We start from the raw sequence: 25,465 nt of genomic DNA, 5'->3' as shown, positions 1-25,465 counted from the left end.
CTCACCTGCATGAGTAACCTCCTCCTGTCGGGTCGTGACCCATTATGGCATCCCGGCCTAATTTGCATATTTCCTCTCTCTATATATATAGATATAGATAGATAGATAGATAGATAGATAGATTCTCTTTTTATTTATCCTTTACAGTTAGAGCGACATAACAATTTTTAAAAATATTGTGCCATTCTTTTCAATTCCAGTGCTACTGAAAACTCATGTTTAAAAAGTGATGTTACTGGGAGGGGCACAAAGAACTATTTGGGTGATAGAAATGTCCTACATCTTGTCCATCAAACTGAACCCTTAAAGATCTGTACACATTGCATTTAAAGTACACCTCAATAAAAACCATCACATTAAAAACATATTGTGCCATAAAGGAAGCAAAACAAGGTATCTGTTATTTAAAAATAGCCATGATTTACATAGAATTCAGAACTGTCGGGTCCCATATGAATCTAACTAACTCATATGTATAACATTCCACTCTAGTAACCTTTAGGAACTCTTGGCTCATTTACAATTTGTACTTGGAGGCTCCAAGTGCAAGTTGCCAGTTATAAAAACAGTCACAGGGTGTAAAGTATGGCATAGTCATTAATCCTATATAATAAAAGCCTAGTATGCAAATTGTCCCCTCGACCAGGAGTTGCCTGGGAGTTCGATCAGGGGGTGGGGCTGGCCGGGGGAAGGGAGGGAGGCCCCGGCGGGCAGCTGGCAGCCGTTAGGGACCCTACCAGTGCATGAATTTTGTGCACCGAGCCTCTAGAATTGTAATCACTATGTCTGGTGTCAGATGGGACTAGAATTATCAGGGGAATCACTTCATAAGGTATGTAAATGTCTAATCACTATGTTGTACTTTAATGTAATATCATATGACAACTGTAGTCGAAAATTAAGTTAAAAATATATATGGCAAAAAATACACAAAACAAACAATAACTTCTCTTGGTTAATCCTCTCTCCTGTTCCTTTCTTATCCAGATGTGAGAGGTCCATTTAATTTCTGGTTACAACCACTTGTCCTCAACTATACCTTTGAACACTAATTTTTATCCTTTAAACACTAAGAGGGAACACAATTCCCACACACATTCACAAATATAGGCAACATTTGCCAAGCACAAGTCTGTATCCTATTATACAGCTACTAGAGGCCCGGTGCCCGGGGCTGGTGGGGGTGGGGGTGTCTCTCAGCCCGGCCTGCACTCTCTGGCAATCCGGGATCCGGCCTAAACCAGCAGTCAGACATCCCTCTCGCAATCCGGACCGTTGACTCCTAACTGCTGGCCTGCCTGCCTGCCTGCCTGATCGCCCCTAACCACTCTGCCTGCCTGATCGCCCCTAACCACTCTGCCTGCCTGATCGCCCCTAACCACTCTGCCTGGCTGATCACCCCTAACCACTCTGCCTGGCCGATCACCCCTAACCAATCTGCCTGCCTGATCGCCCCTAACCACTCTACCTGGGCCCCTGCTGCCGTTTCATCCGGAAGGATGTCTGGAAGGTCGTTTGGCTGTCCAGTCTAATTATGCTTTTATTATTATAGATAGTTTTGCCTTCTTTTAGTTTGGAGTTTGGAAGATTCAGAACTGTTCTGACCTGGAATGGGAGGGAGGCAAGGCCTGTAGCAGCTGGAAATCACAAGGTCAGGACCCAGGGATGTCAGGCCTGGATCCTGGCTCAGCGCTGCGCTGCGGGGCTGTTTCAGGGCTGAGATGCCGTTTGTAGGGAAGACCGCGGGTGAGAGCCGGGAGAGCCAGCCTGCCCGGGTCGCTCCTCACTGCTGTCCCATTGCTTCACCGCCCTCGGCCCGGTTTCCCTGTTGGGAACCTTGGGATCAACGGCAGGGTTCCCTCGGAGCATTCTGAGGCCTGGCGAGCGCACAGGACTTTGCACAGCGCACGGATAAGCGGTGAACTGTAATGCTTGGCTATCCCCACCCGGTCCCTTTATGAGAACGTCCCTACAAACACCGAGTCACGGTCGTTACTAGGCGGCCCCGTTTACGGTCAGTGTTTCGTAACACATTTTACCAATTTCCGTGCCCGTGCCCGCCTCCAATGACCAAGTGCATTAACAAGAGCCGGTGTCCTCCTCGGGCTCCCGGCGCTGTCCACACCGGCCACTGCCTCCCAGCCCCTCCGTCCAGGCTGCACCGGGGGGTCCTGAACCCAGAGCTCCGTCCGCTCGTTACTCCCAGTCCCCGCCGCCCGGTCCTGGTGACAGTTCCAGCGGACGGCCGCCCCGCCCAGGGAGGAAGCCCCAGCGCCGAGCGGCGGCCGGAAGTGCGGCCTCGGGGCGGGCAGAGCGACTCCAGGCGGAGCCCGGGGCGCTGGCCAATCGGATGCGACGGCCCCGCGGAGAGGGCGGAAGCGAGGAGGTCTAGTTCCGGACGCGGCGGCGCCCGCCGCCATCTGTCACCGCCACTTCGGCCCGGCCCGGCCCGGCCCGGCCCCGGCTCCCCGTCGCCCCGGCCCCGCCTCCGGCCCCGCCATCGCTCCTGTGCTCGCGGCTGGCTCTTCCCCGCATGGATCTGGTCGGAGTGTCATCGCCGGAACCCGGGCCGGCAGCGGCCTGGGGACCCAACAAGGTGAGCGGCGCTCGGGGCCGTCGCACCGCCCTGGTCCCCGGGGCCGGTCCTGGGAAGGCCCGGAGAGGGTGGCGGGCGCCCGGGAGGGAGGGGCGGGGACGGCGCGGCTGCCAGACTCGAGGTCTTTCTCCGGGAGCTCCTTGCGCCCCAAAACGCGCACTTGTGGGCGGGACCCGCCTGCAGACGTGACGTTCGCGGACTTGTTTTTCTGGGCGCAGTGAGTCAGCCCAGTCACACCCGGGAACCGGCGGAAAGGTAACAGCCCGGGGGCTCCCTCCGCGGCAGCTTCGTGCGCTCGGGGAGAAAGGATGAGCCCAGGCCCCCTGGCCGCCCAGGCGGACCCCGAGGGGGACTCAGCCCTGGGCTGTAACATCTGTTTCAGCTTTTCCTCCGGCGGCTGAGTCCACCTTTGGCTCCTGGGTCTCGGGCTGCTGCTTGTCATGCTTTCCCTAGAAAAGACTGTCACTTGTTGAGGGCTTGCTGGAAAGTAAGAATGCTTCCGTTGGGATTTGTGTTCCTCAAACTAAAGTTAGGAAGGAATCCAACTTTTTTTAGCTTCATAATTGTTCTTTATATACCAACACAGAACATTTTTTTCGTGTAAAACAGTGGTTCTCAACCTTCTGACCCTTTAAATACAGTTCCTCATGTTGTGGTGACCCCCAACCATAAAATTATTTTCGTTGCTACTTCATAACTGTAATGTTGCTACTGTTATGAATTGTCATGTAAATACCTGATATGCAGGATGGTCTTAGGCGACCCCTGTGAAAGGGTCGTTCGACCGCCAAAGGGGTCGCGACCCACAGGTTGAGAACCGCTGCCCTAGAGTGTGTGTCTAGCTGCTTGGGGAGACGAGGGATCTTCCTGTGGCTTAGGGTTCTCTCCATTTGCTTTGAGTTGAGGACTGGATTTTTGTTGTGTGCCCACTTGTTTGCTCTTTTTTATTGTGCTTGATTCTCTCCCTGTATCCGTCTGCAGTAGAACTTTAAACAAAGAAAAGTGGGAGGGCAGCTAGGGATCATCTTTTTTTTTTCTTTTAAATATATTTTTATTGATTTCAGAGAGGAAGGGAGAGAGAAACACCCCCTACTGGGGATCCAGCCGTCAACCCGGGTATGTGCCCTTGACCAGAATTGAACCCAGGACCCTTCAGTGCACAGGCCAGTGCTCTATCCACAGAGCCACACTAGCTCGGGCGCAGGGGTCGTCTTTAGGAGATGGGCGGGAAAGGGTGATGTCCCCATCAGGCAGGTGGGAGTGTGGCAGCAGTGAAGACCCCGCTCTGAGCAGAGCCGAGTGGTGGCCGTTTCCGAGGGGAGGAGAGCCTGGTGGGTCTCGGGTTCTTCAGCAAACAGGACAGAAGGAATCAGGGAGCTGGTTACGGGCCTGGTGTCATTGAGAGCAGATAGCGGACTGGAAAGGACTGTGGGGCTTCCTGTCTTGATGCAACAGGGAATTTGTATAGATGAAGGAATAGTGGGAAATGATGTTGGACAGCAAAGATAGAGATTAGGAGGGCGTCTTAGATTTATTATTATTCTAGCATTAAATAAAGTTTTCCTAAGTACAAAGAGTGTCTGATTTACTGGAGAGTTGCAAGATGATGACAAGAGGATTCCCCTATATACAGTCCATGGTACCCATTCCTAGGAGGGGCCCCCGGTAAATTTTCTAAGCCCCCCTTGAGGTGGTAAACCCCTTGTGCCTGTGTGGTGGATTGTCAGCTTACACATTTTTATGGAGGACTTTTGACTACTGATTTGAAGAGTTTGGATTTGATCAAAGTATGGGGGTTGGCAACCTTTCGGAAGTCTACTTATTTGCCCTCACCCAAGGAAGGCAGCCCAGCTGAGCTGTCAGCAGAGGTACAGGAAGGAGACGTCTGGAGTCCGAGGCTCTGAGAGCAAGAGCAGTGGGAGTGGGCTGGGTGTCTGGTGCCCACTGAGCTCTCCCTTTCTGATTCCGTCTATGTTAGAAGTAGGTAAACCTCTGCCTCAAAATTACACAGTAAGCCTGTCATTTATGCCTCTTCTAAGGAATTGTCAGCTAATTTCACGTTATTGGAATTACTTGATGTTGACAAAAGACTAGAAACACCTTCGAGATGGAAAAAGGACCTGGAATAGCACCAGGCCTCTAGAGCCCCGGGACCACGTGGCAGTGGATGGACTATCTCCAGGGTTTCCTGTGGGCACTTACTCAGTAAGTGCTGGGTGCCTGACGGTGAAGCCCTGTGCTGGGCTCTGAAAATGGAGACACCGGCCTTCCAAGGCTCCTGTTGTGTTGTGGTTGATGCAGTAACGCCAGGGCAGTGATTGGTGCTGCTCCCAGAGGACACAGCGGGATGGGAACCAGGGGATGGAAGCTGAGAGCCTGGAGGAGGAGGGTGATTTAATTGGGGAAATGGGAGGAAAAGGCATCAGAGAGAAGAGCATGTGACGGTGTGGAAGGGCATGTGGTCAAGTGTTGCTTGAGCATCGGGTAATGAGACTGGAAAGTTAAACTAGGCCAGGTTTTGAAGGACATTGACTGCTGAGGAATTCGCATGTAGACTGCAGGCAGTACAGCAGTTTGCGTCTCATGTCCCAAGACAAGATGATTAGGGGAGCAGTGTGGCACTGTGAGTGCAGTCCTAGGTGCAACACTTCCATCTACAAAAAATCTTTCTGTGTCTCTGTTTCTAAATCTATAAAATAGGGATGCTATTGCAACTGCTCAATGGTGACTTTCATCTAGATGTTATATATATTTAGTCAGTGACTAAAATATAGTGAATTTTTATTTTACTAATAGTCATTGCAAATGTGATTGACGATTGACAATTCTGAGTTAGAGAATACGGTCATTTACCTCTTGGAACCTGTACTTTGAAACTGATCAGACCAAACATTCCTAGGCAACATTAAGTCTTCTACCCTAGAGGGTTTAAGACAGCGGTTCTCAACCTGTGGGTCGCGACCCCTTTGGCGGTCAAACGACCCTTTCACAGGGGTCGCCTAAGACCATCGGAAAACACATATAATAATTACATATTGTTTTTGTGATTAATCACTATGCTTTAATTATGTTCAATTTGTAACAATGCAAATACATCCTGCATATCAGATATTTACATTACAATTCATAACAGTAGCAAAATTACAGTTATGAAGTAGCAACGAAAACAATTTTATGGTTGGGGGTCACCACAACATGAGGAACTGTATAAAGGGTTGTGGCATTAGGAAGGTTGAGAACCACTGGTTTAAGAAGTCAGAGTCATGTGGCCAAAAGATGAGCTATGTTCTCCAGATTACAGAGCTTCAAGATTCTAGACCCAGAACCCTTCCAGGAGAGTCACCCCAGCCCTTGAGGAAGCCGTCTGTGTTCTCGGTCAGCTCTGCTGGGGGCTAGTGCAGGTGTGCTGAGAGCTGGGCGCCTCTCCTCCTCTCGGGAGGAGGCTGGATAAAGCTGGGTTCTGATTCACTTAGGCATAGTTGTCATTTATCACCCTGAAGTGCTCCACCCTGGCAGCCTGAACCAAGTGGATTTCTGAACCTCAGTGTTGTGGAACCTGAACAAGGGTCAGTGGCCCAGCTGTCCTCAGAGTCACGCCAGGCCCTTAGGCCAGCTAGAGGTCTTTTACTGGCTAAATGTGATGAACAGTTTGTCTGGCTAAAACATCATGTGCTGCTTCTAAATTAGACACTCAGTACTAGTTAAGGAATGAGTCTGGACTTTACGCTAAAGGCAGTGGGAAACATTAAAACAATGAAAGAGCTTTAAGTAAGGAAACTGGAGCAATCAAATCTGCATTTTAGAGGGGGAAACCACTGTTGTGGTGGCTGCCTGGCAACAAGCAGGGCTGGCAGCAGAAAGATTGGTTGGAGGTGCTTACAGGAGATGGCGTTGATATCTGGGGGAGAATCTTGGAAGGGGAGCTGGGCGAGTTCAAGAGAGAGTTAGACATTGTCTTCAGTAATGGTGGTCCTAATCCCTGGGCTTTCAAATGTCATCGTTCACTGTTGCTAAGTAAAGCTTGCCCCTCAGAAATGAATTGTGAAGTTTACCTACGTTTTGTATGTCAAGAGGGCTGAGATAGTGATGTCATTGAGGAAGGCTGACTGACTAGCCACCTGTCTCAGAATATCGCTTGGCTGTGGTGGTGGTGTTGCAAGACTTGAATTGTGCAGTTCGTAGACTGTTCCCCTAAGAGATTCTACCTGGGAAGCCTGGTTATTAGCAGAAGGTTGCTTGTGAGTCAGCATGGATGTGGAACAAGGGGTGTTACATGAACTCATTGGCTGGTGGGGTGATGCTGTGATAGCCTTTTCCCTTCAACTACAAAAGACATACTACCGATTTGAGCTGGGAGGTATTTTTACTTTGAGTTGATTCAACTAGTTTAATTCCCAAAAGCTAACCTTATTTCCAAGTTTGGGAGGTATTTTAATTTCATTATTATGAATTGAATTGTCCTTTTTAAAAATTTTTTATAGTGTCCATGGGCTACTCCTCAAAAGACAATATCCTGTTCTTTGGCTGATGTCATGAGTGAGCAGTTGGCTAAAGAGTTGCAATTAGAAGAAGAAGCTGCTGCTTTTCCTAAAGTTGAGTAAGTAAAATTTAGAAAGAATCAATTTTGTCTGGCAGATTATAACAAGGTTTTAGGATTTGATTAGTGATTGTCATCACAAAGGATTAAGAAATACATTTACAAAAGCAATGCAGTAGAAAGAGCACCATCCTGGGAGTCCACTGATGTTTGAGTTTCGGTCCGGACTCTGACGACTTTTCAGTATTATTTTGGGCAAATCCCTCCATTTCTCTGGTTTAGTTATTGCAACAGTTGAACCAGATGGTCTCCAAATGATCAAATAATATTTTAATCCAGTGCCTGTAGCTTATTTTTTTTATAGATGCTCTCTCTCCTTTGATAAGAACAATGAATTCTGGGTCTTGGTGTGGATTTCATATAGACCCCTAGCTTTCTCTCACAGCTTTCTCCATCCTAGTTGGTGCTCTCACAGGTTCCTGCCACTAATCAGAGGGTGCCTGGGCAGGATAGGTGCTTTGGTAAAGTTTTTCCTATTGTTCCTTTAGTACAGTTTTTAACAGTGAAAAAGCACATCCTACTCTCATAATTGGTAGCATCTGTTTACAGAAGCACAGTATGTTAGTTTATATTGCCTTATTTTGAATAGTGTTGCTGAAGGACCATTTCTTACTGGAGAAAACACTGATACTTCCAGCGACCTAATGCTGGCTCAGATGCTACAGATGGAATTTGACAGAGAATATGATGCACAGCTTAGGCGTGAAGAAAAAAAATTCAATGGCGATAGCAAAGGTACTATGACCTCATTGTGACAACTGCGTTGGATGGTAGAAATGCTTATAAAGTGCTCCTAAATAAGTTTTCAACTATTTTTGCCTTTTAAGTTTCCATTTCCTTTGAGAATTATCGAAAAGTGCATCCCTATGAAGACAGTGATAGCTCTGAAGATGAGGTTGACTGGCAGGACACTCGTGATGATCCATATAGACCAGGTATCAAGGCTTTTATTTGATGGGGCCATAGGAACACTAAGTTTTCCCATGAATCCTTATACCGTATCTTTGAAAAGCATTTGGTAATTTACTACTAGATTCAGATATTTTTTCAGACAATATTGAATTCAGCAATTTAGTTTTTGCTTTTTTTATATACTTGTCTTTAGCAAAACCAGTTCCTACTCCCAAAAAGGGTTTTATTGGAAAAGGAAAAGACATCACCACCAAACATGATGAAGTTGTCTGTGGGAGAAAGAATACGGCCAGAATGGAGCATGTAAGTTACAGACAGTGTTCTCTCTGAGAATGTTACTAAGTTAAAAACATGGGGTTCTAAATACCTATCTTAAAATACTCTTCATCCTTTCTAAAGAAGTTTTAAATTATAATATGGCAGTATCATGAAAACCCTCAGCCACTAATAAGAATATAATGTACCACAATTAAATTCTACAATATTAAGAAAAATAGTTTGATTTATATTAATTCTAAAATTAAGAAGTTGTCTTAGGAAAGTAACATTTATTTTCAGCACATTATTTTTCATAAAATAGCACCCCTACCCAAGAACAGAGAACAGTGGTGATTGGGGAATAACAAGAAGAGGAAAAATACTGTCTACTATCCCCTTCAACACTTTTTACAAGTTTCAGCTTATGCCTGAACTACCCCTGAAAGATCAGAAATAAAATGTAATTAAAAAAAAGGGGGGGGGGGAATAGCATTTTTCCTCTTTCATAAAAATTTGGTGAATATAAAACATTTAGACTTGAGGACACAAATACTTGTTACATAAACATATTATTAAATTCCAGAAACAGTCCAGATCTGACTCTAGAACAACCTTGTCCAGTAGCACTTGTGACAGTAGAAATGTTTTATATCTGTGCTATCTAATATTAGCCATATTTGAGAACTGAGATTTGGGTATTGTAATTGAGGAACTCAATTTTTTATTTTATCTTAACTTTACATACCCACATGTGGCTAGTGGCTGCTATATGGAACACTGCAGCTCTCGAACATAATTGTCATGGAGTGGGCAGAGCTTGCTATACTACCCACTCCTCAGAAATAACTGATGATGAAATTATATTTCTTTGGTTAGATTTGGTGTAGTCTTTAAAATGTACTGTGTCCTTTGCTGATGTAAAAGCAAGGTACAAAGAAACGCTGCAGTGATTTCAGACGTGAGTGGATATCTTTGGTGCATAGGACAGGATAAACCTCTTCCTTGCTGCAGTTTCTGAAACAGCCCCCTCTCCGCTCTGTTGGGTCTATTAGTGAGTCCTTGTATTTCCTCTCTAATGCCAATGCACTCTGCTTTCACAGCCTGTCTATGGAGTAGGTAACCTGTTTAAAGTATTCAGATGCTAATGCTTCTTTTTGGCAGTTTGCACCTGGGTTTCAGGTAGGAGATGGAATTGGAATGGATTTAAAACTATCAAACCATGTTTTCAATGCTTTAAAACAACATGCCTACTCAGAAGAACGTCGAAGTGCCCGCCTCCACGAGAAAAAAGAACACTCTACTGCAGTAAGTAATCTTAAATTTTTTTCTGTTTGGTATTTTTTTCCCAAGATTGGCTTTTCAAATCTAAGATGTAAATAAACCCAGTAGCTTTGCTTATTAGACTTTTCAGCTTTAATGTAATGGTTATTAATCACTTATTTAAAACCTACAGTTTAGTGGTCATAATTTGAACTGTATAGTTTACATTGCATACTAATATTCTAAGAGTCTAAAGAAATTATGACATATTTGTAATAATTTATAAGTCTCTAATGTTTTACATTGACGAAGACAGTGTCTAACATCTTGAGAATAAAGTAATTTTTAAACCTTTAGAAAAACAAACTAATGGTAAGTACACTGGGGGAATTGTTTAAACTTTGGAGATAAAATATGATTTTGACTAAGCTAATGTCTGAATTCTGATGATTCTTTTAGATATTAATTTTCAAAGACATTAGAATTAAAGTTAAAGGGATGAATTGTACCTTGATTGCTAATCTTAAGAGCCTGTTACAAGTTTTAAAAAAAGATACATATTTTGAATGTTTGTTATTAGCAACGGCTCAGATAATGTTATGTGGTGAACATTTTTATTCTTTGTGCCGTGTCTCTCGTAGGAAAAAGCAGTTGATCCTAAGACACGCTTACTTATGTATAAGATGGTCAACTCGGGAATGTTGGAGACCATCACTGGCTGCATCAGCACAGGGAAGGAATCTGTTGTCTTTCATGCCTATGGAGGAAGGTGAGTGAGCAAAATACGGCACCATCATGGCAACAAAGCGTAGCTCCTTCTTCCCAGTGTGAATGGATTTACACAGAATCAAAGTTCACACCGCATGGAAAGCAGATTCACTTAAAAAGTGTTACCATAGGAAATTTAGACACTATGAGATTGTAGAAAGGAAAACAATCATCTTAATCTTAATCCCAGCATCCAGAGGTAACCATAAATTTTGTGTAAACTCCTTTACTCTTTTTCATGAATATACTTTCTACTTTATTGTATCATATAGGCAGCTATAAGTAGCAGAACAAAATTTGTACCTGGGTTTGTCTCAAAACCCTGGTTTTCCATTGTGGGGCCTTTGGGTACCAGATCGGAGGGGACGTGCTTCGTCAGTCACTGATGCCTCCCGTGTAGTTTGGATCCTTACTTTAAGAAATACCAGCTTTAAGTAATGCTTACATTGTTGAAGAAACGTCTTTTAGAGATCTAATGCTGTTTAGATCTTCCCCACTTCCCTTCTGTTACAAGGGCTTAGATGCGTCAAGAACTGCATGAGGAAGGTTTTTGAAAGTGGAGCCTGTTTAAAGAAAGTGCCAGGACTATGAAATCATCTGGTTACTTACCATGGAAGTCACAGCAAGACTTACTAGCTCGGCTACCTCTTTACTTTAACATTGTTTACAAACAAAATGTCAAAATAGATGACAGAAATTATTCTTGTTGTTTTATGTTTAGAAAATTAGTTCTGTGTACTTAGGGGATTCAAACAATTGTTGGTCAAGTCCTTACCTTAGGTTTTCTTTTTTAAATTTTATTTATTGATTTTAGAGAGAGGAAGGGGACGGGGGGAAAAAGAGAGAGAGAAAGAGAGAAGAGAGACATGAGACATTGATTTGTTGTTGCACTTATTGATGCATTTATTGGTTGATTCTTGTAAGTTCTCTGACTGAGGATCAAACCCAGAAACTTGGTGAACCAACTGAGCTACCTACCAGGGCAGGTTTTCTCAACTATTTAATCTCTCTTTCTAGATGAAATATATACATATAATCGTAAATTGAATTATACTGTTAAGTTCCAAAAGGAAGGATAAAAATGAATGTTTTTCAAGTTATGTGATCTGGAGCAAGTTACTGCACCTCATAAGTTGACCCTTGCCTCATAGGATTTTGTGGGGATAAGTGAGGGTCATACCTGACAATACCTGGAATATGTTCATCTTAGTAAACATTTATTTCTTCCTTACTTTAAACTTTGTTCCCCTCCCTCTTTCCAAATTTAATTTGAGGGTATCCTAAGACCAGGCAGATAATAACCTAATGGCACAAATTATTTAAAATGAAAGATTGCCTGTGTGGTGGAAATGAAAACTTTACAGAAAGAATTAAACTGAAAAGTGTCCTTCATCTTACCAACTCTCGCCCCACAGATCTCTTCTCTAAAACCACTATTAACAATTTTTACTCAAATCTTCCAGAAATTTTTATGCATCTATTTCTTATTTGGTTACTATAAAAGAGATTATACTCTACGTTCAGAACCTTAGTTTTTCAGTAATATATCTGAGATCCTTCTATGTTACTGGCTTACATCGCCCATTTCTGTGTTAGTACATTCCACTGTGTGAACATATAGGAATATCCTTGTAAATCTACCATGGTGTGCTTTTGCCAATATATCCTTAAGCTAAATTCCTAACACTGAAATTGCTGGGGCACAGACTATGCACACATTTGGAAAACCTACTTCATTATATAACAGACTTTTGGCTTGGACACCCTGTTGCCCAAATTAGTCCATTGTATCAAGGTTTTATTGTGCTTATAGTTAGTAAAACTAGAGAGTATTTGGTTCTCTCCAAGTGAGAGCTGAATGCTTTTAAAAGTTTATGTTAGTTTTCTGTGCTACATAACAAATCACCACAGGCTTAGCAGCTTAAAAACAACCCCCACATATTATCTCCTAGTTTTAGTTGATCAGAAGTTCAGGAGGGCCTGGCCTGGCTCCCTTCTGCCGCGTGGGTCCTGTTCCCTTGGCACAGGCAGCTCCTTGCAGCTGCAGGACTGGGTCTCTGCTTGTTGGCTGCAGGCGAGGCTGCCCTCAGCTTCTAGAGGCCCTGCAGCTCCTGGCCGTGTAGCCCTTCCACGTAGTAAGTAGGTCACGTCTTCTCCTTCAGTCAGCTAAGCCTGCGTCTTAGTGCAGTGTCATCCTTTGCCGTACAGTGTGAGCTAATGGAGGGGATTATCCAAGTGTCCCCTTGGTGGGGCTGGGAAATTGGGAGCCATCCTAGGGTTCTGCCCACCACAAAGCTGTCCTGGTTTCTATTACTCTCAGGTTGGCCTTGTTTGATTAACAATTGAATACAGTGGGGCCTTGACTTAAGAGTGTCCCGAGATACCAGCTGTCTCTCGGCTGATTTTTTGCTTTGAGTTGACAGAGTAATTTGAGTTAACCAGCTCCTTAACGAGCTCGGTCTCGGAACGAATTAAACTTGTAAGTCAAGGCCCCACTGTAGTAACTTGTGCTGGGTTTTTTAGAGAATACGTGTGACATGTTTTCTACTCTCAAAGAACTTACAGTACAACCAAGAGAACATTACAGCAAGAACTGTTATGGTCAATAAAGATAATTACATAATAGAATACCCAGTATGTGAGTGAGACTTGCAGTATGGGATAAGAAGAGAGAGAGCAGAGCAAGGTTATTGCCAGTCATGGTCAGAGAAGGTAGACCCACCCCTGTGTCACATCTTTATTTTGAAATTGGTTTACTTGTGAGCTGGCAATTTATACTGACTTAATTTTTTTCCTTCCACTTAGCATGGAAGATGAAAAGGAATGTAGTAAATTTATACCTACAGAATGTGCCATCAAGGTATTTAAAACAACCCTTAATGAGTTTAAGAACCGTGACAAATACATTAAAGATGATTTCAGGTTTAAAGATCGCTTCAGTAAACTAAATCCACGTAAGATCATCCGAATGTGGGCAGAAAAGGAAATGCACAACCTCACCAGGTAAAGAGACCCGTGTGCCGGAAGCTGGAAGTCAGCTTGAGTAGTTGCCTTTCTATTAGCTGCAAAGCTCTTCACCTCAGCAGCACTTCTGAGGATAGAATCATGTCCCGAGAGGCATTGCTGGCCTCCAATCTCCTGTACTGCTGAGCTCTCACCGCTGCCTTTCTTAAAATGCTGCTGCTGCCCTGTAGTCTTTGGTGTGGAGTTCAAAGTCCTTTTGTGATGCGGAGCCTGTCTCTGTCGCCCACATGGCCTTCCTCCTCTTCAGCTTCCAGCTGTGCTGGTTCACATCCATTCTCCCAGTGGACTGTGCTCTGAACGCCTCCCGCCTCCCTGCACTTCCACAAGCTGCTTCTCTCCTGAGACCAGCATGTCCCCACCTGCCTATCGGGCTGACTCCCATTCGCCTGGCGTCCTAGCCTTCCTGATGTGCGTGCTCCCACAGCTCCTGTCCCACCTCTGCCAGGGCCCTGGGATCATCTCTCACCAGTCTGTCCTTCCAAGTGCGTTACCCCAGCTCATTGCAGGGCCTTGTTAGATGTTCTTTAAGTAAAACATTCTCTCCTGATCTTTACCTTCTTAATCGTTTCTTTCTGTACAGAATGCAGAAAGCTGGAATTCCTTGCCCAGCAGTTGTGCTGCTCAAGAAACACATTTTAGTTATGTCCTTTATTGGCCATGATCAAGTTCCAGCTCCTAAATTGAAAGAAGTGAAGCTCAGTAGCGAAGAAATGGAAGCAGCCTACCACCAAACTCTCCACGTACGTGCGCCCTCCAGAGCAGTCACACCTGCTTCTAAAAATATTTCTTCTAACTCTGAAAGTTTCCAAAAGTTGTCCTATTTTATGGTGATAGAATAAGGCCACACTGAAGTTTGTGAAGGAATGTTCACATTGAAGAGGTGTTTCTACCACTGTGTGTGTGGAGTCAATAAAATAGACGAATGAAGCAAGTGAAGGCTCGTTGTGAGCATCAGTGACATGGAGGCATGAAGCTGTTAAAACTTCATTAAGTTTGATGTAGTGCCTGCTTGGTTTTCATGTCTTCTTGAATGATACTGCTCTAAGTGCGAAAAAATTGCCTTTCTAGTTGGGAAATCTGAGGCAGTAGATTTGGACTCATAAGGAAGTGCAGCTGGGAACTAAAGATGGAGGGAGTGCATCTCCACTCAGCAGGCGTTAGGGTTGCAAGGACGTGTCAGGAACTTAGGGAAGCTCTTCCTGCTTCGGGACAGCAGCTGCATTCAGTCTGAGGTCCTTCTAGCACAAGAAAATGCTCCCAATATTGTGATTTTTCTCTATTGTTGTAACTGAATAGTGGAGAAACATGAGCTTTTTACAGTCTCTGCCTGGTGCTCCAGTGCCAGTCAGCAGTTGATGTGAATACAAACGTAATTTTTTAAGACCCAGCTAGGGAGATAATCCAACTTTCTCTGCCTCCAAGAGGACACATTCCAAAGGAAAATGAAATTCCATTTTGGCTTCTTTTTTGGTGGTGGGGTGGCTGGGGAAGAGATGAAGTAACCCTGTACTTTTCTACTTGAATTCTATTAAGGCCGGGAAACAAAGCATTAACACTGATTGCTACAGTAAGGCTCGGGCTCACCACGATTCTGAACATAACACCACGGGATTCCTAAGGAAATTTCTCCTACTGTGTCTGGCAGGAAGTATTTTTTAGCCTTGGAGTTGTGTACATCCCGTAGCAGACTCAGGGAGCCCTTTGCCCTTTTGTGAAGGGTAAGCCTAGGTCTCCTGAGTGGTGGCCATGCCCGTGGCCGCTCTCTTACTCCTGTGGGATCCAGGTGTGCCCCGTGGCCTCCTGGCCTCATTGTCATCAGGTGGACGAGGAGGTGGAGTGTCACAGCCTGCCTTAAAAAAGGAAAGCTCGATCCCGGTCTTTAACCTTGTCTTGACCTTCCTGGTTACTGTGGGTGAGCGTAGACATTTTAGTTGTGGCAGTGAATTAGAATGATTTCTTTTCCTAAATGTCTGCCTTGCCTCCTCACAGTTGATGCAGCAGTTATATAATGAATGCACGCTCGTGCATGCCGACCTCAGTGAATATAACATGCTGTGGCATGCTGGAAAGGTGAGGAGCATATGCTGTTCATGTTCACATTAAATTACTTGATGTAACTTAGTGAAGGTCAGTCACTGTATGCTCTGTATTTAAATAGGTTTGGTTGATCGATGTCAGTCAGTCTGTAGAACCGACCCATCCTCACGGCCTGGAGTTCTTGTTCCGTGACTGTAGGAATGTCGGTTTTTGCCCTGGCTGGTTTGGCTCAGTGGATAGAGTGTCGGCTTGTGGACTGAAGCTTGTGGACTGAAGGGTCCCGAGTTCAATTCTGGTCAAGGGCACATACCCGGCTTCGGGCTCAATCCCCAATCAATCTCTCTCTCATTGATGTTTCTATCTCTCTCCCTCTCCCTTCCTCTCTGAAATCAATAACAATATATTTAAAAAAAAAACACTAATACAGTTTTTGTAATGGGATGTAAGATTCATGTAGTTTTCTCACTCCTAAGATAAGCAAGATATTAGAAATTGAAGGGTTTGGTTACTGGCTGCCTTCAAGATAAAGATATAAAGATCAATTTGTCAGATTTTATTTTCAGCAAGAATTGATTGCATGCCTCACATGTGGGCCACTGAATTAAGTTTGCAATAGAGGAAGTTTTTATTTTGGCTCCAAATATTTGAGCATTCCAGTGGACACTTAGTACATGCAGTGTGGAGAGGCTGCAGCTGGCAGCCCGCAGGCCTCCTGGCAGGTGAGTGCCACTGAAGGAGCTGGTCTGCGTGATGTCCAAGGCACACGCCTGTGAGGCCGAGGAGACCTGAGGGAAGGTAACCCTCGGTGCTCAGTCGGGTCACATTTGTTTGCTGTTTCTACAGGAAATTGTTAGCAACAGACCCAGATGGTAATGCTCTTTCTGAATAACTTCGTACTGGGAATAACTTGTGTGTCTTTTGACCATTTTAATTCATGGGATTTAGTGAATGTTTTGAGTCTGCAGTTTTATAAAGCACTCATTTTTACAGCTTTAGAAGGTGCACACTTAACCCAGCTATAGAGTGTGACAAACTCAACTCGGCAGACAGTGGGTGTGTCAGGACTGAGAACAAGGAGGGCCTGAACACAGCCAGCCTGAAATGGGGGAGCTCACAGGTGCCTGCAAGCGTGCCTTCCCTGTTCTTAAGAGAATTACTCATTACTGCTAATTACTGACTTCCTTGTATTTCTTCACTAGTTTTTCCAGAAAGGCGGAGTGAAGGAAGCCCTTAATGAACGAGAGCTCTTTAATGCTGTGTCAGGTTTAAACATCTCAGCAGACAATGAAGCTGATTTCTTGGCTGAGGTAAGCTGAGCTGCTGTTCTCTCTGCTGGTAATGGAGACTGAATATAGCAGATACTGAAACCCAGAGTGAATTTTATCCTCCTTCCCCTCAAAACTAAAATGAATTTGAGATTTGTCTTTTCTGGAGATAGTTTTGGTCCTTTCCAGGCTTAAATCTAAGATAAACATAGCAAAAACATTCTTCCAGGAGGTCACGGTTTGATGGAGATGGAAAATAACACATTTCCCATACACTGGATTTCCCCTATTTTACGAAGTTAAGTGGTAAACACGCTGGGTGATACAAAAATTAGTAATAGATGGTCCCTGCTTTTAACTGAATATAGAAAGTTAGCAGTGGCCATCCTTAGAAATACCCAGTCATTACAACATGGATCGATAAAACCATTAAAAAAAATCTCTTTCAGAGAAGGTCTCTCAGAATTGGAACAAAAACTAAAAAGTGAAATGGCAGCTAATTATTCCCAACAATATACCAGAGCAGAGACTGATTATTATGGAGTCTAAGGTCAGAGAAGTTCTAGAAAGATGGCAAGTCTAGCGTCTCGCTCAGTACAGTTGCTGAGCAGGTGTTACTGTGGTCGCTGGAAAACCCTTTCCTGCCCTGCACGCTTGAGGGAGCACAAGGAAGACATCGCTTGGTTCCAGTTGCTGACTTGATAACTAAATTTTGATCCTGGTAATATAATCAAGTAAAAACATATGTGTATGTCATGCTATCATATATGTATATGACACACTAATACGTAATTCTGATCGAAGGCCAGCATTGTTAGGAGTGACCTTGGTTGTTTTTTTAAAAAATATATTTTTGATTTCAGAGAGGAAGGGAGGAGAGCTAGAAACATCAATGATGAGAATCATTGCTCGGCTGCCTCCTGCACACCCCACACTGGGGATCGAGCCCCAACCTCCCCCAACCTGACAATGTGCCCTGACCAGGAATCGAATCGTGACCTCCTGGTTCATGGGCTCACGCTCAACCTCTGAGCCACACAGGTCGGGCAGGAGTGACCTCATTTTAACTGAGTAAACACTGGCTCAATCTGAAGTGTGGTTTCAGTGAAGTAGGGTTGACAAATGGATTGAATGTTAAATATTAATTTTGTAGATAGAAGCTTTGGAGAAAATGAATGAAGATCACGTTCAGAAGAATGGAAGGAAAGCTGCTTCATTTTTGAAAGACGAAGAAGGTCCTCCAGTCCCACGCGATGCATAGCACCAATACCCGCGGCTCTCACTGGCGACCCAGCGGCGACTGCCAGCTGCCAATGCCAAATGAAGTTACGGGCAACTTGAGATACCAACACGAGGAGTGTACAATGGTGCTTCTGTGCTTTTCCCCTGGTAGCCCTAATGCCAGACGTGTGGAATTTTTAGCTCGGCATTGAGAGAATAAAATGTCACTACCTCTCATCTTATGAACAGGATAATATAATTCTTTAACAGCTACAGGTTATCTAGTTGAAATCGACTGGATTTTACAGGATTCGTGGTGTAAAATGTTTTGATGAGAATTTTTTAAAACGTGGGTAACGTTTTCAGATATGGGAGGAAAGGCCAGATGTTTACAAGGGAGGCCTTTATTGCCACCTACTTGCTCTGATACATCCCTGCTTTGAGTCTCATCTTTCCTTGAATATTTTATTGGCCTGACATTAGTCCTTCTCAGTTCTTTTTCCAGATTGTGACCATGATTCTAAAGGAAAATATCTTCTTTTAGTAGGTGTTTTAAATGGAAATCTGGTTTCAAAATGGCTGATGGAAATAGACATAAGCAAAATACTTTTTATTGGTACATCGTGAATATGAATTGAGTTCTTTTTCACGTTCATATCCAAGAAAAGGATTGTAGGTTTCTGAAAGACAAATATATAAGAACTTAACCACCCAAATTTTTAAAAATTAACTTTCAGCATTTCTACATTTGGGTGAAAGGGATAGAGTGTGACGCATGGTGCAGCTGCTCTGCATTTATAAGGAAAATGTAAGCTATCTGGGAAGGTGGGATGCTAAAACTTAACCCTGTTTGTCAAAGTTCAGTTTCCATATCACTGAAACTCTGTACTTACTGATTCCTTTTGAGAGAAATATAGTAAGTCAAATGATGAACACTAAGTTTGAAACAAGTTGGGTACCAAGTTAACCTACTGATTGAACTCTCTGACCTCACTTTTAATAATTTTTAGACTGGCCGGATGCCACTTCTTAAATAAAGCACGCACTGCACTGGCTTTGTTAGACTGAAGTTCATTAACTACAATGTAATCATTCCTCCTATTGCTGATTTCAGGTTGGAACCAGTAGAGACCCTGGTCACTGAAAGTAAAAGTCTAAACATTACTTACACTTGAAAGTTTCTCTTTTGACATTACTTTAAAATGCCAAATATGTTCTTTCTCGAAAAATACTTATTTTTGTTTCTGTTGTATACCTTTTAAGAGAAGTGTGATTTGGGGTCAATACTTATTACATTTCTTAAGTGTTTACTACTATGAAACAGATTTCAATGACTGGTGATTATTGGTTTTACAGAAATTTCAAAGACCTATTTTTAAAAAACCACTAACCACTTAAAATTTGTTTTGTTTTCTGACATACTCTGTTTGACTAAGAGCAGCAAACCGTTGCTGTATAGCATTCTTGGAGTGTGCTGTGAACATGCTTTTTAAGAAATTAAAAATGAAGAAATCATTTTAGAATTGGTTCTTTGTGTGGTTTCTTCCTGTTCCTTATATTAACTTAGGTCCTGTCACCAAGTTATCCATTTTGCATAAAAATAAAGCAGTACTATTTTAAGCAGTTTTTTCCCCTCAAACTTCTCATATTTAGATTTCACTTTTAAATTACTTCACATTACAGATAGGTTTTACCTTTCCTGTAGCTCAGACAGTAAATTTTCCACACAGAGGAAAAAGAAAGTGGAAACTGTTTGCTAAATAAAGAATAAATACAAACGGGGGAAAAAACCTAAAATATGGAAATAATATTTTGCCTCACTTTAATGAAAGTGAATAATAAAATAAGTTATCAAAACAAGGATGACTGTAGGGAATTTTTATCTCAAGATGAAAATTGCCAGTTTCCTCTTTATAAAAAGTCATTTTTTTATGCTTACAAAACTACGACATGCATAGAAATGCTACGTCCTTTGTATTCTAAAAACCAGTTTACAGCGTGGCGTACCTCCCTGCCATCCCCCCTCTGCATGTGATTCTCTTTGTTTTTAATCTTTGAAGGAAAGCAGGGTGGTGGGAGTGAGGCAGCTGACTGAAATGTTGGTCCTGGTAGACCCTCTCCTCCAAGGAAGATGGAGATGGAGGCTGAGACCCCTTTTTGCTGTCCATTTGGGCTCTGGGCATCAGAAGAGATTGTTGTCTGCGCCTTTTAAAATTCGGAGCTGTTCGTTTCCCAGCACTTTAGAAATTGGGTGGGAAAAGCTCATCTGATTTTATTTTCAAACTTCAAAATGTATGTTTGAAGAGACATTTTTTAATTGGCATTTTAAAGGGATTTCATAAAATTTACAGAATGATTTGTTTGGTAAGTTTATTTTATACTTGGAGACATCAATTTATTTGCAAGCAAGCTTGTTTTTACTCTTGATTTGCTATTTGTCCCCCATTAAAAAATATTACAAGGTTACATTTGGGAAAGCATTATTTTTGCTATTCTGGGCTTTCCAGCTTTCTCTCAAACATAGCTTTTTGAGGGGTTAAGATAAATACAGTAGAAAGATAAAGTAGCAGATGGAGGGGGAAGGTGGGGTGTTCATTACAGAATAACAGAGAGCTACTACTTAGAGCTCCATAAACTTTAAAAAATCACTCTACTATCTTTTGGGACAGAAAGAACACAATTAGAATACTTGTCACTATAAGAATAGTTGGTCCAACCAACAGAGCCACCCAGCCAGGGCAAGCCTCAGACATACTGGTATTTAACAAGGGCCTTTGCCTGCTTGGAATGCTCTTCCACTAGCTTATCCACAAGTCTCCATGCTTCAGGTGTCTGTGCAAATTTCATCTCAGTGAGTCCATTAGTTACCTAGTGCTGCATAACAAATTACCTCGAAACTTTGTGATTTAAAACAACAAACATTATCTCACACAGCTGCTGAGAGTCAGAATCTGGGAATGACTTGGCAGGGTGGTTTCGGCTCAAGGTCTCAAGGTTTCAATCAAGTGTCAACGAGACCCTGGCTGGTGTGGTTCAGTTGGCTGAGCGCTGTCCTGTGCACCAAAAGGTCGCCGGTTTGATTCCAGTCAGGGTACATGCCCAGGTTTCGGGTTTGACCTCCAGTAGTGGGTGTGCAGGAGGCAGCTGATCGATGCTTCTCTCTCCTGGATGTTTCTCTCTCTCCCTCTTCCCTCTCCCTCTAAAATCAATAAAAACATGTTTAAAATGAAGATGTCAGTTGAGAATCGTGTGAAGGAAGGACTGATTGGGAGCAGAGGACCCCCTTCCAAGACAGTTCCCTCATGCTGTTGGCAGAGGCCGCAGTTGCCCACTGGCCGGTGGGAAGCTTCAGCCCTTGGAGACAGCGGCCTTTCCAAAGCCCTCCTGAGTGTCCTCGACGCTTTCCCCAAAGCACTGATCCAAGGAGGAGCAAGGCAGGAGCCGCAGGGCCTTTTATAGCCTCGCCTCAGAGACACGCTGTCCTTTGTGCAATGCTCACTACACAGGGCAGCCCGCCAGCTGGGAGGGCCTGCAGTCAGGAGTGCCTGGAGGTGGCGGTCTAGGGCCCTCTGGGAGGTGGGCTACCACAGTATTTGAGCCTTTACGAGTATCACCGTCCCCTGGTTTATTTTTTCCGTAGAACTTATTTCTACCTGACATGTATTACTCATTTTATTTCTACTCACTAAACATTACTTGGTGAGAGTAGGATTGTTGCTGGCTTTATTCATTGCTGTATTCCCACACACTTGAGTAGAAGCTCAAATATATTTTGAATGCCTGAATGCATAACCATGTGGTTCAAAGGTTAAAATTGGGAGCATTAGGTTGGAAATGACATAGACTCTGATCCAATTAGGAAAAGTCTTTACTAGCTGTGCTAGAAGGGGACACTATCTCTTTATCATCGGAGTCACGGATACAAGGGCTGGATGACCTCATGGTCGGTTTGTTACAGAGGAGCACGAGATGGCTACTTGGATTTGTTAATATTTATGGGCCTTTCTATGTCTTCTATTACCCTATCTTTCAAAACACTTTTTTTCTGCTTATGAATGCACATGTATTTTTAAAATTCAAATAATGCCAAAGGTGGAAAAAAGAAAACAAATCACTCACAGTACAAGATAACCACCATCTACATTATACCGAATGCTTTTTACATACATGTATACATAAATGTGTAAGGACACATGCAGTCACACAAAATACTCATGAAATGAAAAGGCTGCAAAATCAGGACACAGAGTCAAGATTTCCCAGTAAATACGGTTAACTTTTAAAAAACAGTTCCTTTTATAAAAATTACTCATGCTTGCTTTAAAACCAAAAGGAATTTAGAAAGTTCAAAGAAGAATGCAAAAGTTATGTGAAAACTTGCCAAGCCATGAGAACCACTCTACAAATGTTGGTACATATCCTTCCAGACATATAGTCTGAAAGAGAATTAAAACACAAAGCAAAGAAAACCAGAAAAGCCTCTGTGATTTTATTAGGTTTCACAAACTGCCAGAAGCACCTTTTAAATCTCAGGAGTTACACTTCTCAACAAAGAACACATAAGAAAACAAACCAGTTATGAATGTATGAATGGCAGGCACCTTACCATCCAGGGGTGAGCTGACTCGGGGCTGCACTTCGCTCTCCCCTGCCCATTGGGAGCTCACCTGCTCCGAGGCTGGAGTGCCCGCTGGCCCAGCCGCCCTGACTAGCTCGCAATGCTTTCTGTGTGCCCTTCAGCTCTTACCTGTCCCCTTCTGCCGGGCCAGCCTCGGCCTCACTGGGAGCAGCCGTCAGGGAGCAGAGTGGCAGCCGATGTCAGGTGCTCCGCTGGGCTTCCTGCTCTCGCCGCCCGGGCTTCTCAGGCTCTGCTGCCCGGTGGCTGTGCAGCACCTCCAGGAAGGCACAGGCCTCCTGCTTCCACAAAACAATGAAAACAAAGACCCTAATTAGTTTGTTGAATTGTTGTTCCGTGTTTTACTGTTTCCAGAAGAACCAAAAACTGCTGAGGAACCATGAGGAAACCTTTTACGTTAATATTCTAAGAAATCCTATCAGCCAACACCATGCACGTGTTCCCGTGTGGACCAGGGCCGTGTGCTGGCTCTGCCGCCCCTCTGCTCAGCAGGGCCAATTACACACGTACCCTGCGCGGCCTCCGGGGAGCGCCCACAGTTCAGCTGGTGACTCTGCAAGTGGCCCACGTGGTCCCAGCAGCTGGGCGTGCAGGAGACGGGAAGAGCAAGCTGTGCCCAGGCCCTGCAGTTTTCTGTTACATAAACATCACCCACAACTGAGACCATCCCTCCCGTAATGTAACATTAATAAACACAACGAACACATAGGCATTATTTTACCAAATCACAACTTAAATTCAGTTTAATTCTAGGGCACATCTTGGTCCCAGTATTTTATTTTTAAAACTGATGTTAAGGGCATTTCAATTTATATTATTAGCTCTGACCATAACAGAGACTGTTGTATGCAAAGCTTTTAAGTCACAATAAAATAGTTATGAAAAGGCACTAACTTGTCTTTTCCCGTTAGCTTTAAAGTGCATCATATTCCTCTAAAATATTTCCCGTGGTATACGTGTACTGCTTCCTTGTTTACTTTCCCTAATGTCTGTGCTGTACCTGTTGTCCTACGTCCTTCCCTGAAGGGAACCGCCTTCTTATTCAACTTTCCAAACCCTGACTGGCCTCGCCCGGACTCCAGGGGCCCCCCAGCTCTACGTCATAGTCCGGGCTCCGTGGGACCCGAGTGCTGCTGGATGCACTTTCTAGAGCAGCGGTTCTCAACCTTCCTGATGCCGCGACCCTTTAATACAGTTCCTCATGTTGTGGTGACCCCCAACCATCACATTATTTCCGTTGCTACTTCATCACTGTAATGTTGCTGCTGTTATGAATCATCATGTAAATATCTGATATGCAGGATGTATTTTCATTGTTACAAATTGAACATAATGAAAGCATAGTGATTAATCACAAAAACAATATGTAATTATATATGTGTTTTCCGATGGTCTTGGCGACCCCTGTGAAAGGGTCGTTCGACCCCCAAAGGGGTCGCGACCCACAGGTTGAGAACCGCTGCTCCAGAGGCACATCCGTGACCTCCGGGGATGCCAAGCAGGGGCTTTGGGACTGTGTCGGTGAGGCAACCGCAGGGGGCAGCTCACCCCCCGGGCTGAGGGGGTCCCGGGTGTACGGACCGGGCACTGCCATCCCGTGGACCCAGGGCCGCCCGCGGCCGGCTCTGGGAGGCCCAGGCCAGCAGGGGCCGCAGGCGGTCCGGGTTCAGCCTCCCGTCCAAAAGCAGCTCTGGCGGTGCTCGCGCCTCGTCAGCACCTCCCCTGACAAACCACCGTTAAATATGGGCCAAGCCGCCGGTGCGGGAGCCCGCCGTGTCACCATTTTACCCTTTTCCCTTTATTTAATTCTAATTTTAATAGGTAGTAATAGTCTAAAGAGTCTGCCTCTCCGTCGGATGTTCGATCCCTTGCACCACTTTTGGTCTGAGTTTTGCTCCATCAATAACTCGCCGCCTGTCCCGGTGCCGCGCCTCCTCCAGTTCCTCCGAGGAAACGGGAACCGCACCCCCGCCGCCCGGAGCCGGTCTGTCGGAGGCGCTTCCGGTCCGGCGACCGCAGGGCTCGCTCCGCCCAGGGGCGCGGGGGCGTCGGGGACGCTCCCGACAAAGGCCGCGGAGCCTCGCCGCGCCGCCGCCGCCTTCAGCTGAGGGCCCTCGGCGACCGGAGGTGGCGGCCCCCGGAGGCATCCTCCTCCTCACCGTCTCCCGCCCGCCTGGTCGGCACCCGCGGCCGCAAGTGACCCGCTTACATCTCCTCCTGGGATGGGATGGATAAAACGGGGCGAAAACCGCCCTTGTCCGGGACAGACGTTGAGATTCTGCTTCCAGGCAACTGCCAACAGTTTGGCTCAAATAAACTCACAAAAATCCTATGCAGGTTCCAATGTTTTCTCAGGGTAACAGGTGCTGAGCACAGGGCTGTCTCTCCTCAACGTCGAGGTGGCTCAGGAGGCCTCGGCGCAGGGACCCAGGGCAGCCCCGTCCCAGCCTGCCCTGCGCGAACCTTCCGGAAGGGGGCGAGCCAGGCCCCGCCCAGGCTGGGGAAAGCCTGGCTAGGATTGGCGGGGCCGCCACGCTCTGCAAGGCCCGGGCTTCCGGTCCCGCGGCCCCGCCTCCATTGCCGCCCCGGAGCCGCCCTGGGACCCCGCCCCCGCGGAAAGGGGAGGAGCCTCTTGCGCGAAGGGCTCCACTGGGGTCGGGCGGCCGTCGCCGGCTTAAACGCCAGGGCCGGAGGGTCACGTGGGCCGGGTTTGGGGGCGTGGCAACCCGGAAAGCGGCCCTCCCCGATCCGCCGCCACCCGCAGCCCGGCCGGAACCCCGGTGCCCTTCCTGGGTGCCATTTCACCTGCCCCGCGCTGGCTTGCCACCCCCCGCGGCCCCCGCCCCCCGGCGCCGGCCCGCCATGGGCGAAGGAGAACTACTACCTGGAAG

At 45.1% G+C, this 25,465-nt stretch overlaps 2 protein-coding genes and 1 long non-coding RNA gene across 8 annotated transcripts in view; 1 reads left to right on the top strand and 2 right to left on the bottom strand.

Moving 5' to 3' along the window:
* TMEM241 (transmembrane protein 241) overlaps positions 1-2,328 on the bottom strand; it is a 59,834-nt gene extending 57,506 nt beyond the window's left edge. The window contains exon 1 of the mRNA XM_023745719.1: positions 2,040-2,328. The gene's annotated coding sequence lies outside the window, so the exon portion shown is untranslated. The remainder of the gene's footprint in view (positions 1-2,039) is intronic.
* Positions 2,329-2,424: 96 nt separating this feature from the next.
* On the top strand, positions 2,425-19,461 carry RIOK3 (RIO kinase 3). Of its 6 annotated transcripts, none has more exons than XM_006104461.3 (13): positions 2,428-2,596; positions 7,078-7,193; positions 7,783-7,928; positions 8,021-8,128; positions 8,299-8,408; positions 9,525-9,668; positions 10,265-10,392; positions 13,197-13,394; positions 13,996-14,155; positions 15,405-15,485; positions 15,574-15,654; positions 16,652-16,759; positions 17,871-19,461. In XM_006104461.3, exons 1-13 carry the CDS (start codon positions 2,534-2,536, stop codon positions 17,976-17,978), a joined length of 1,551 nt encoding a protein of 516 aa, XP_006104523.1. In that variant the 5' UTR covers positions 2,428-2,533; the 3' UTR covers positions 17,979-19,461. The 6 variants fall into 6 exon arrangements, 5 of the variants coding, with proteins under 5 accessions (XP_023601482.1, XP_023601481.1, XP_006104523.1 ...); XM_023745712.1 differs by lacking the exon at positions 16,652-16,759 and adding an exon at positions 16,563-16,569 and having other exon boundaries at positions 15,574-15,656; XR_001345730.2 differs by having other exon boundaries at positions 2,534-2,596; positions 15,574-15,657; positions 16,645-16,759.
* LOC111823589 lies at positions 3,330-25,050 on the bottom strand. Its single transcript, XR_002826648.1, has 3 exons — positions 24,784-25,050; positions 22,686-22,852; positions 3,330-4,972 (listed from the first exon to the last, which is right to left on the bottom strand). It is a non-coding gene; the product is annotated as an uncharacterized LOC111823589 (long non-coding RNA).
* Between the last annotated feature and the right edge of the window lie 415 nt (positions 25,051-25,465).

This window comes from Myotis lucifugus, unplaced genomic scaffold (genome assembly GCF_000147115.1).
Source record: "Myotis lucifugus unplaced genomic scaffold, Myoluc2.0 scaffold_574, whole genome shotgun sequence".
Taxonomy (NCBI): domain Eukaryota; kingdom Metazoa; phylum Chordata; class Mammalia; order Chiroptera; family Vespertilionidae; genus Myotis; species Myotis lucifugus.
This window is presented reverse-complemented; position numbering and strand designations above follow the sequence as displayed.

Excerpts from the sequence above, each read along its gene's own strand:
- RIOK3 (XM_006104461.3), top strand. The coding sequence starts at position 2,534 with ATGGATCTGGTCGGAGTGTCATCGCCGGAACCCGGGCCGGCAGCGGCC. Across the intron at positions 8,129-8,298 it reads TGATGATCCATATAGACCAG|CAAAACCAGTTCCTACTCCC; the intron begins GTATCAAGGCTT and ends ACTTGTCTTTAG. Across the intron at positions 15,486-15,573 it reads TGCTGTGGCATGCTGGAAAG|GTTTGGTTGATCGATGTCAG; the intron begins GTGAGGAGCATA and ends GTATTTAAATAG.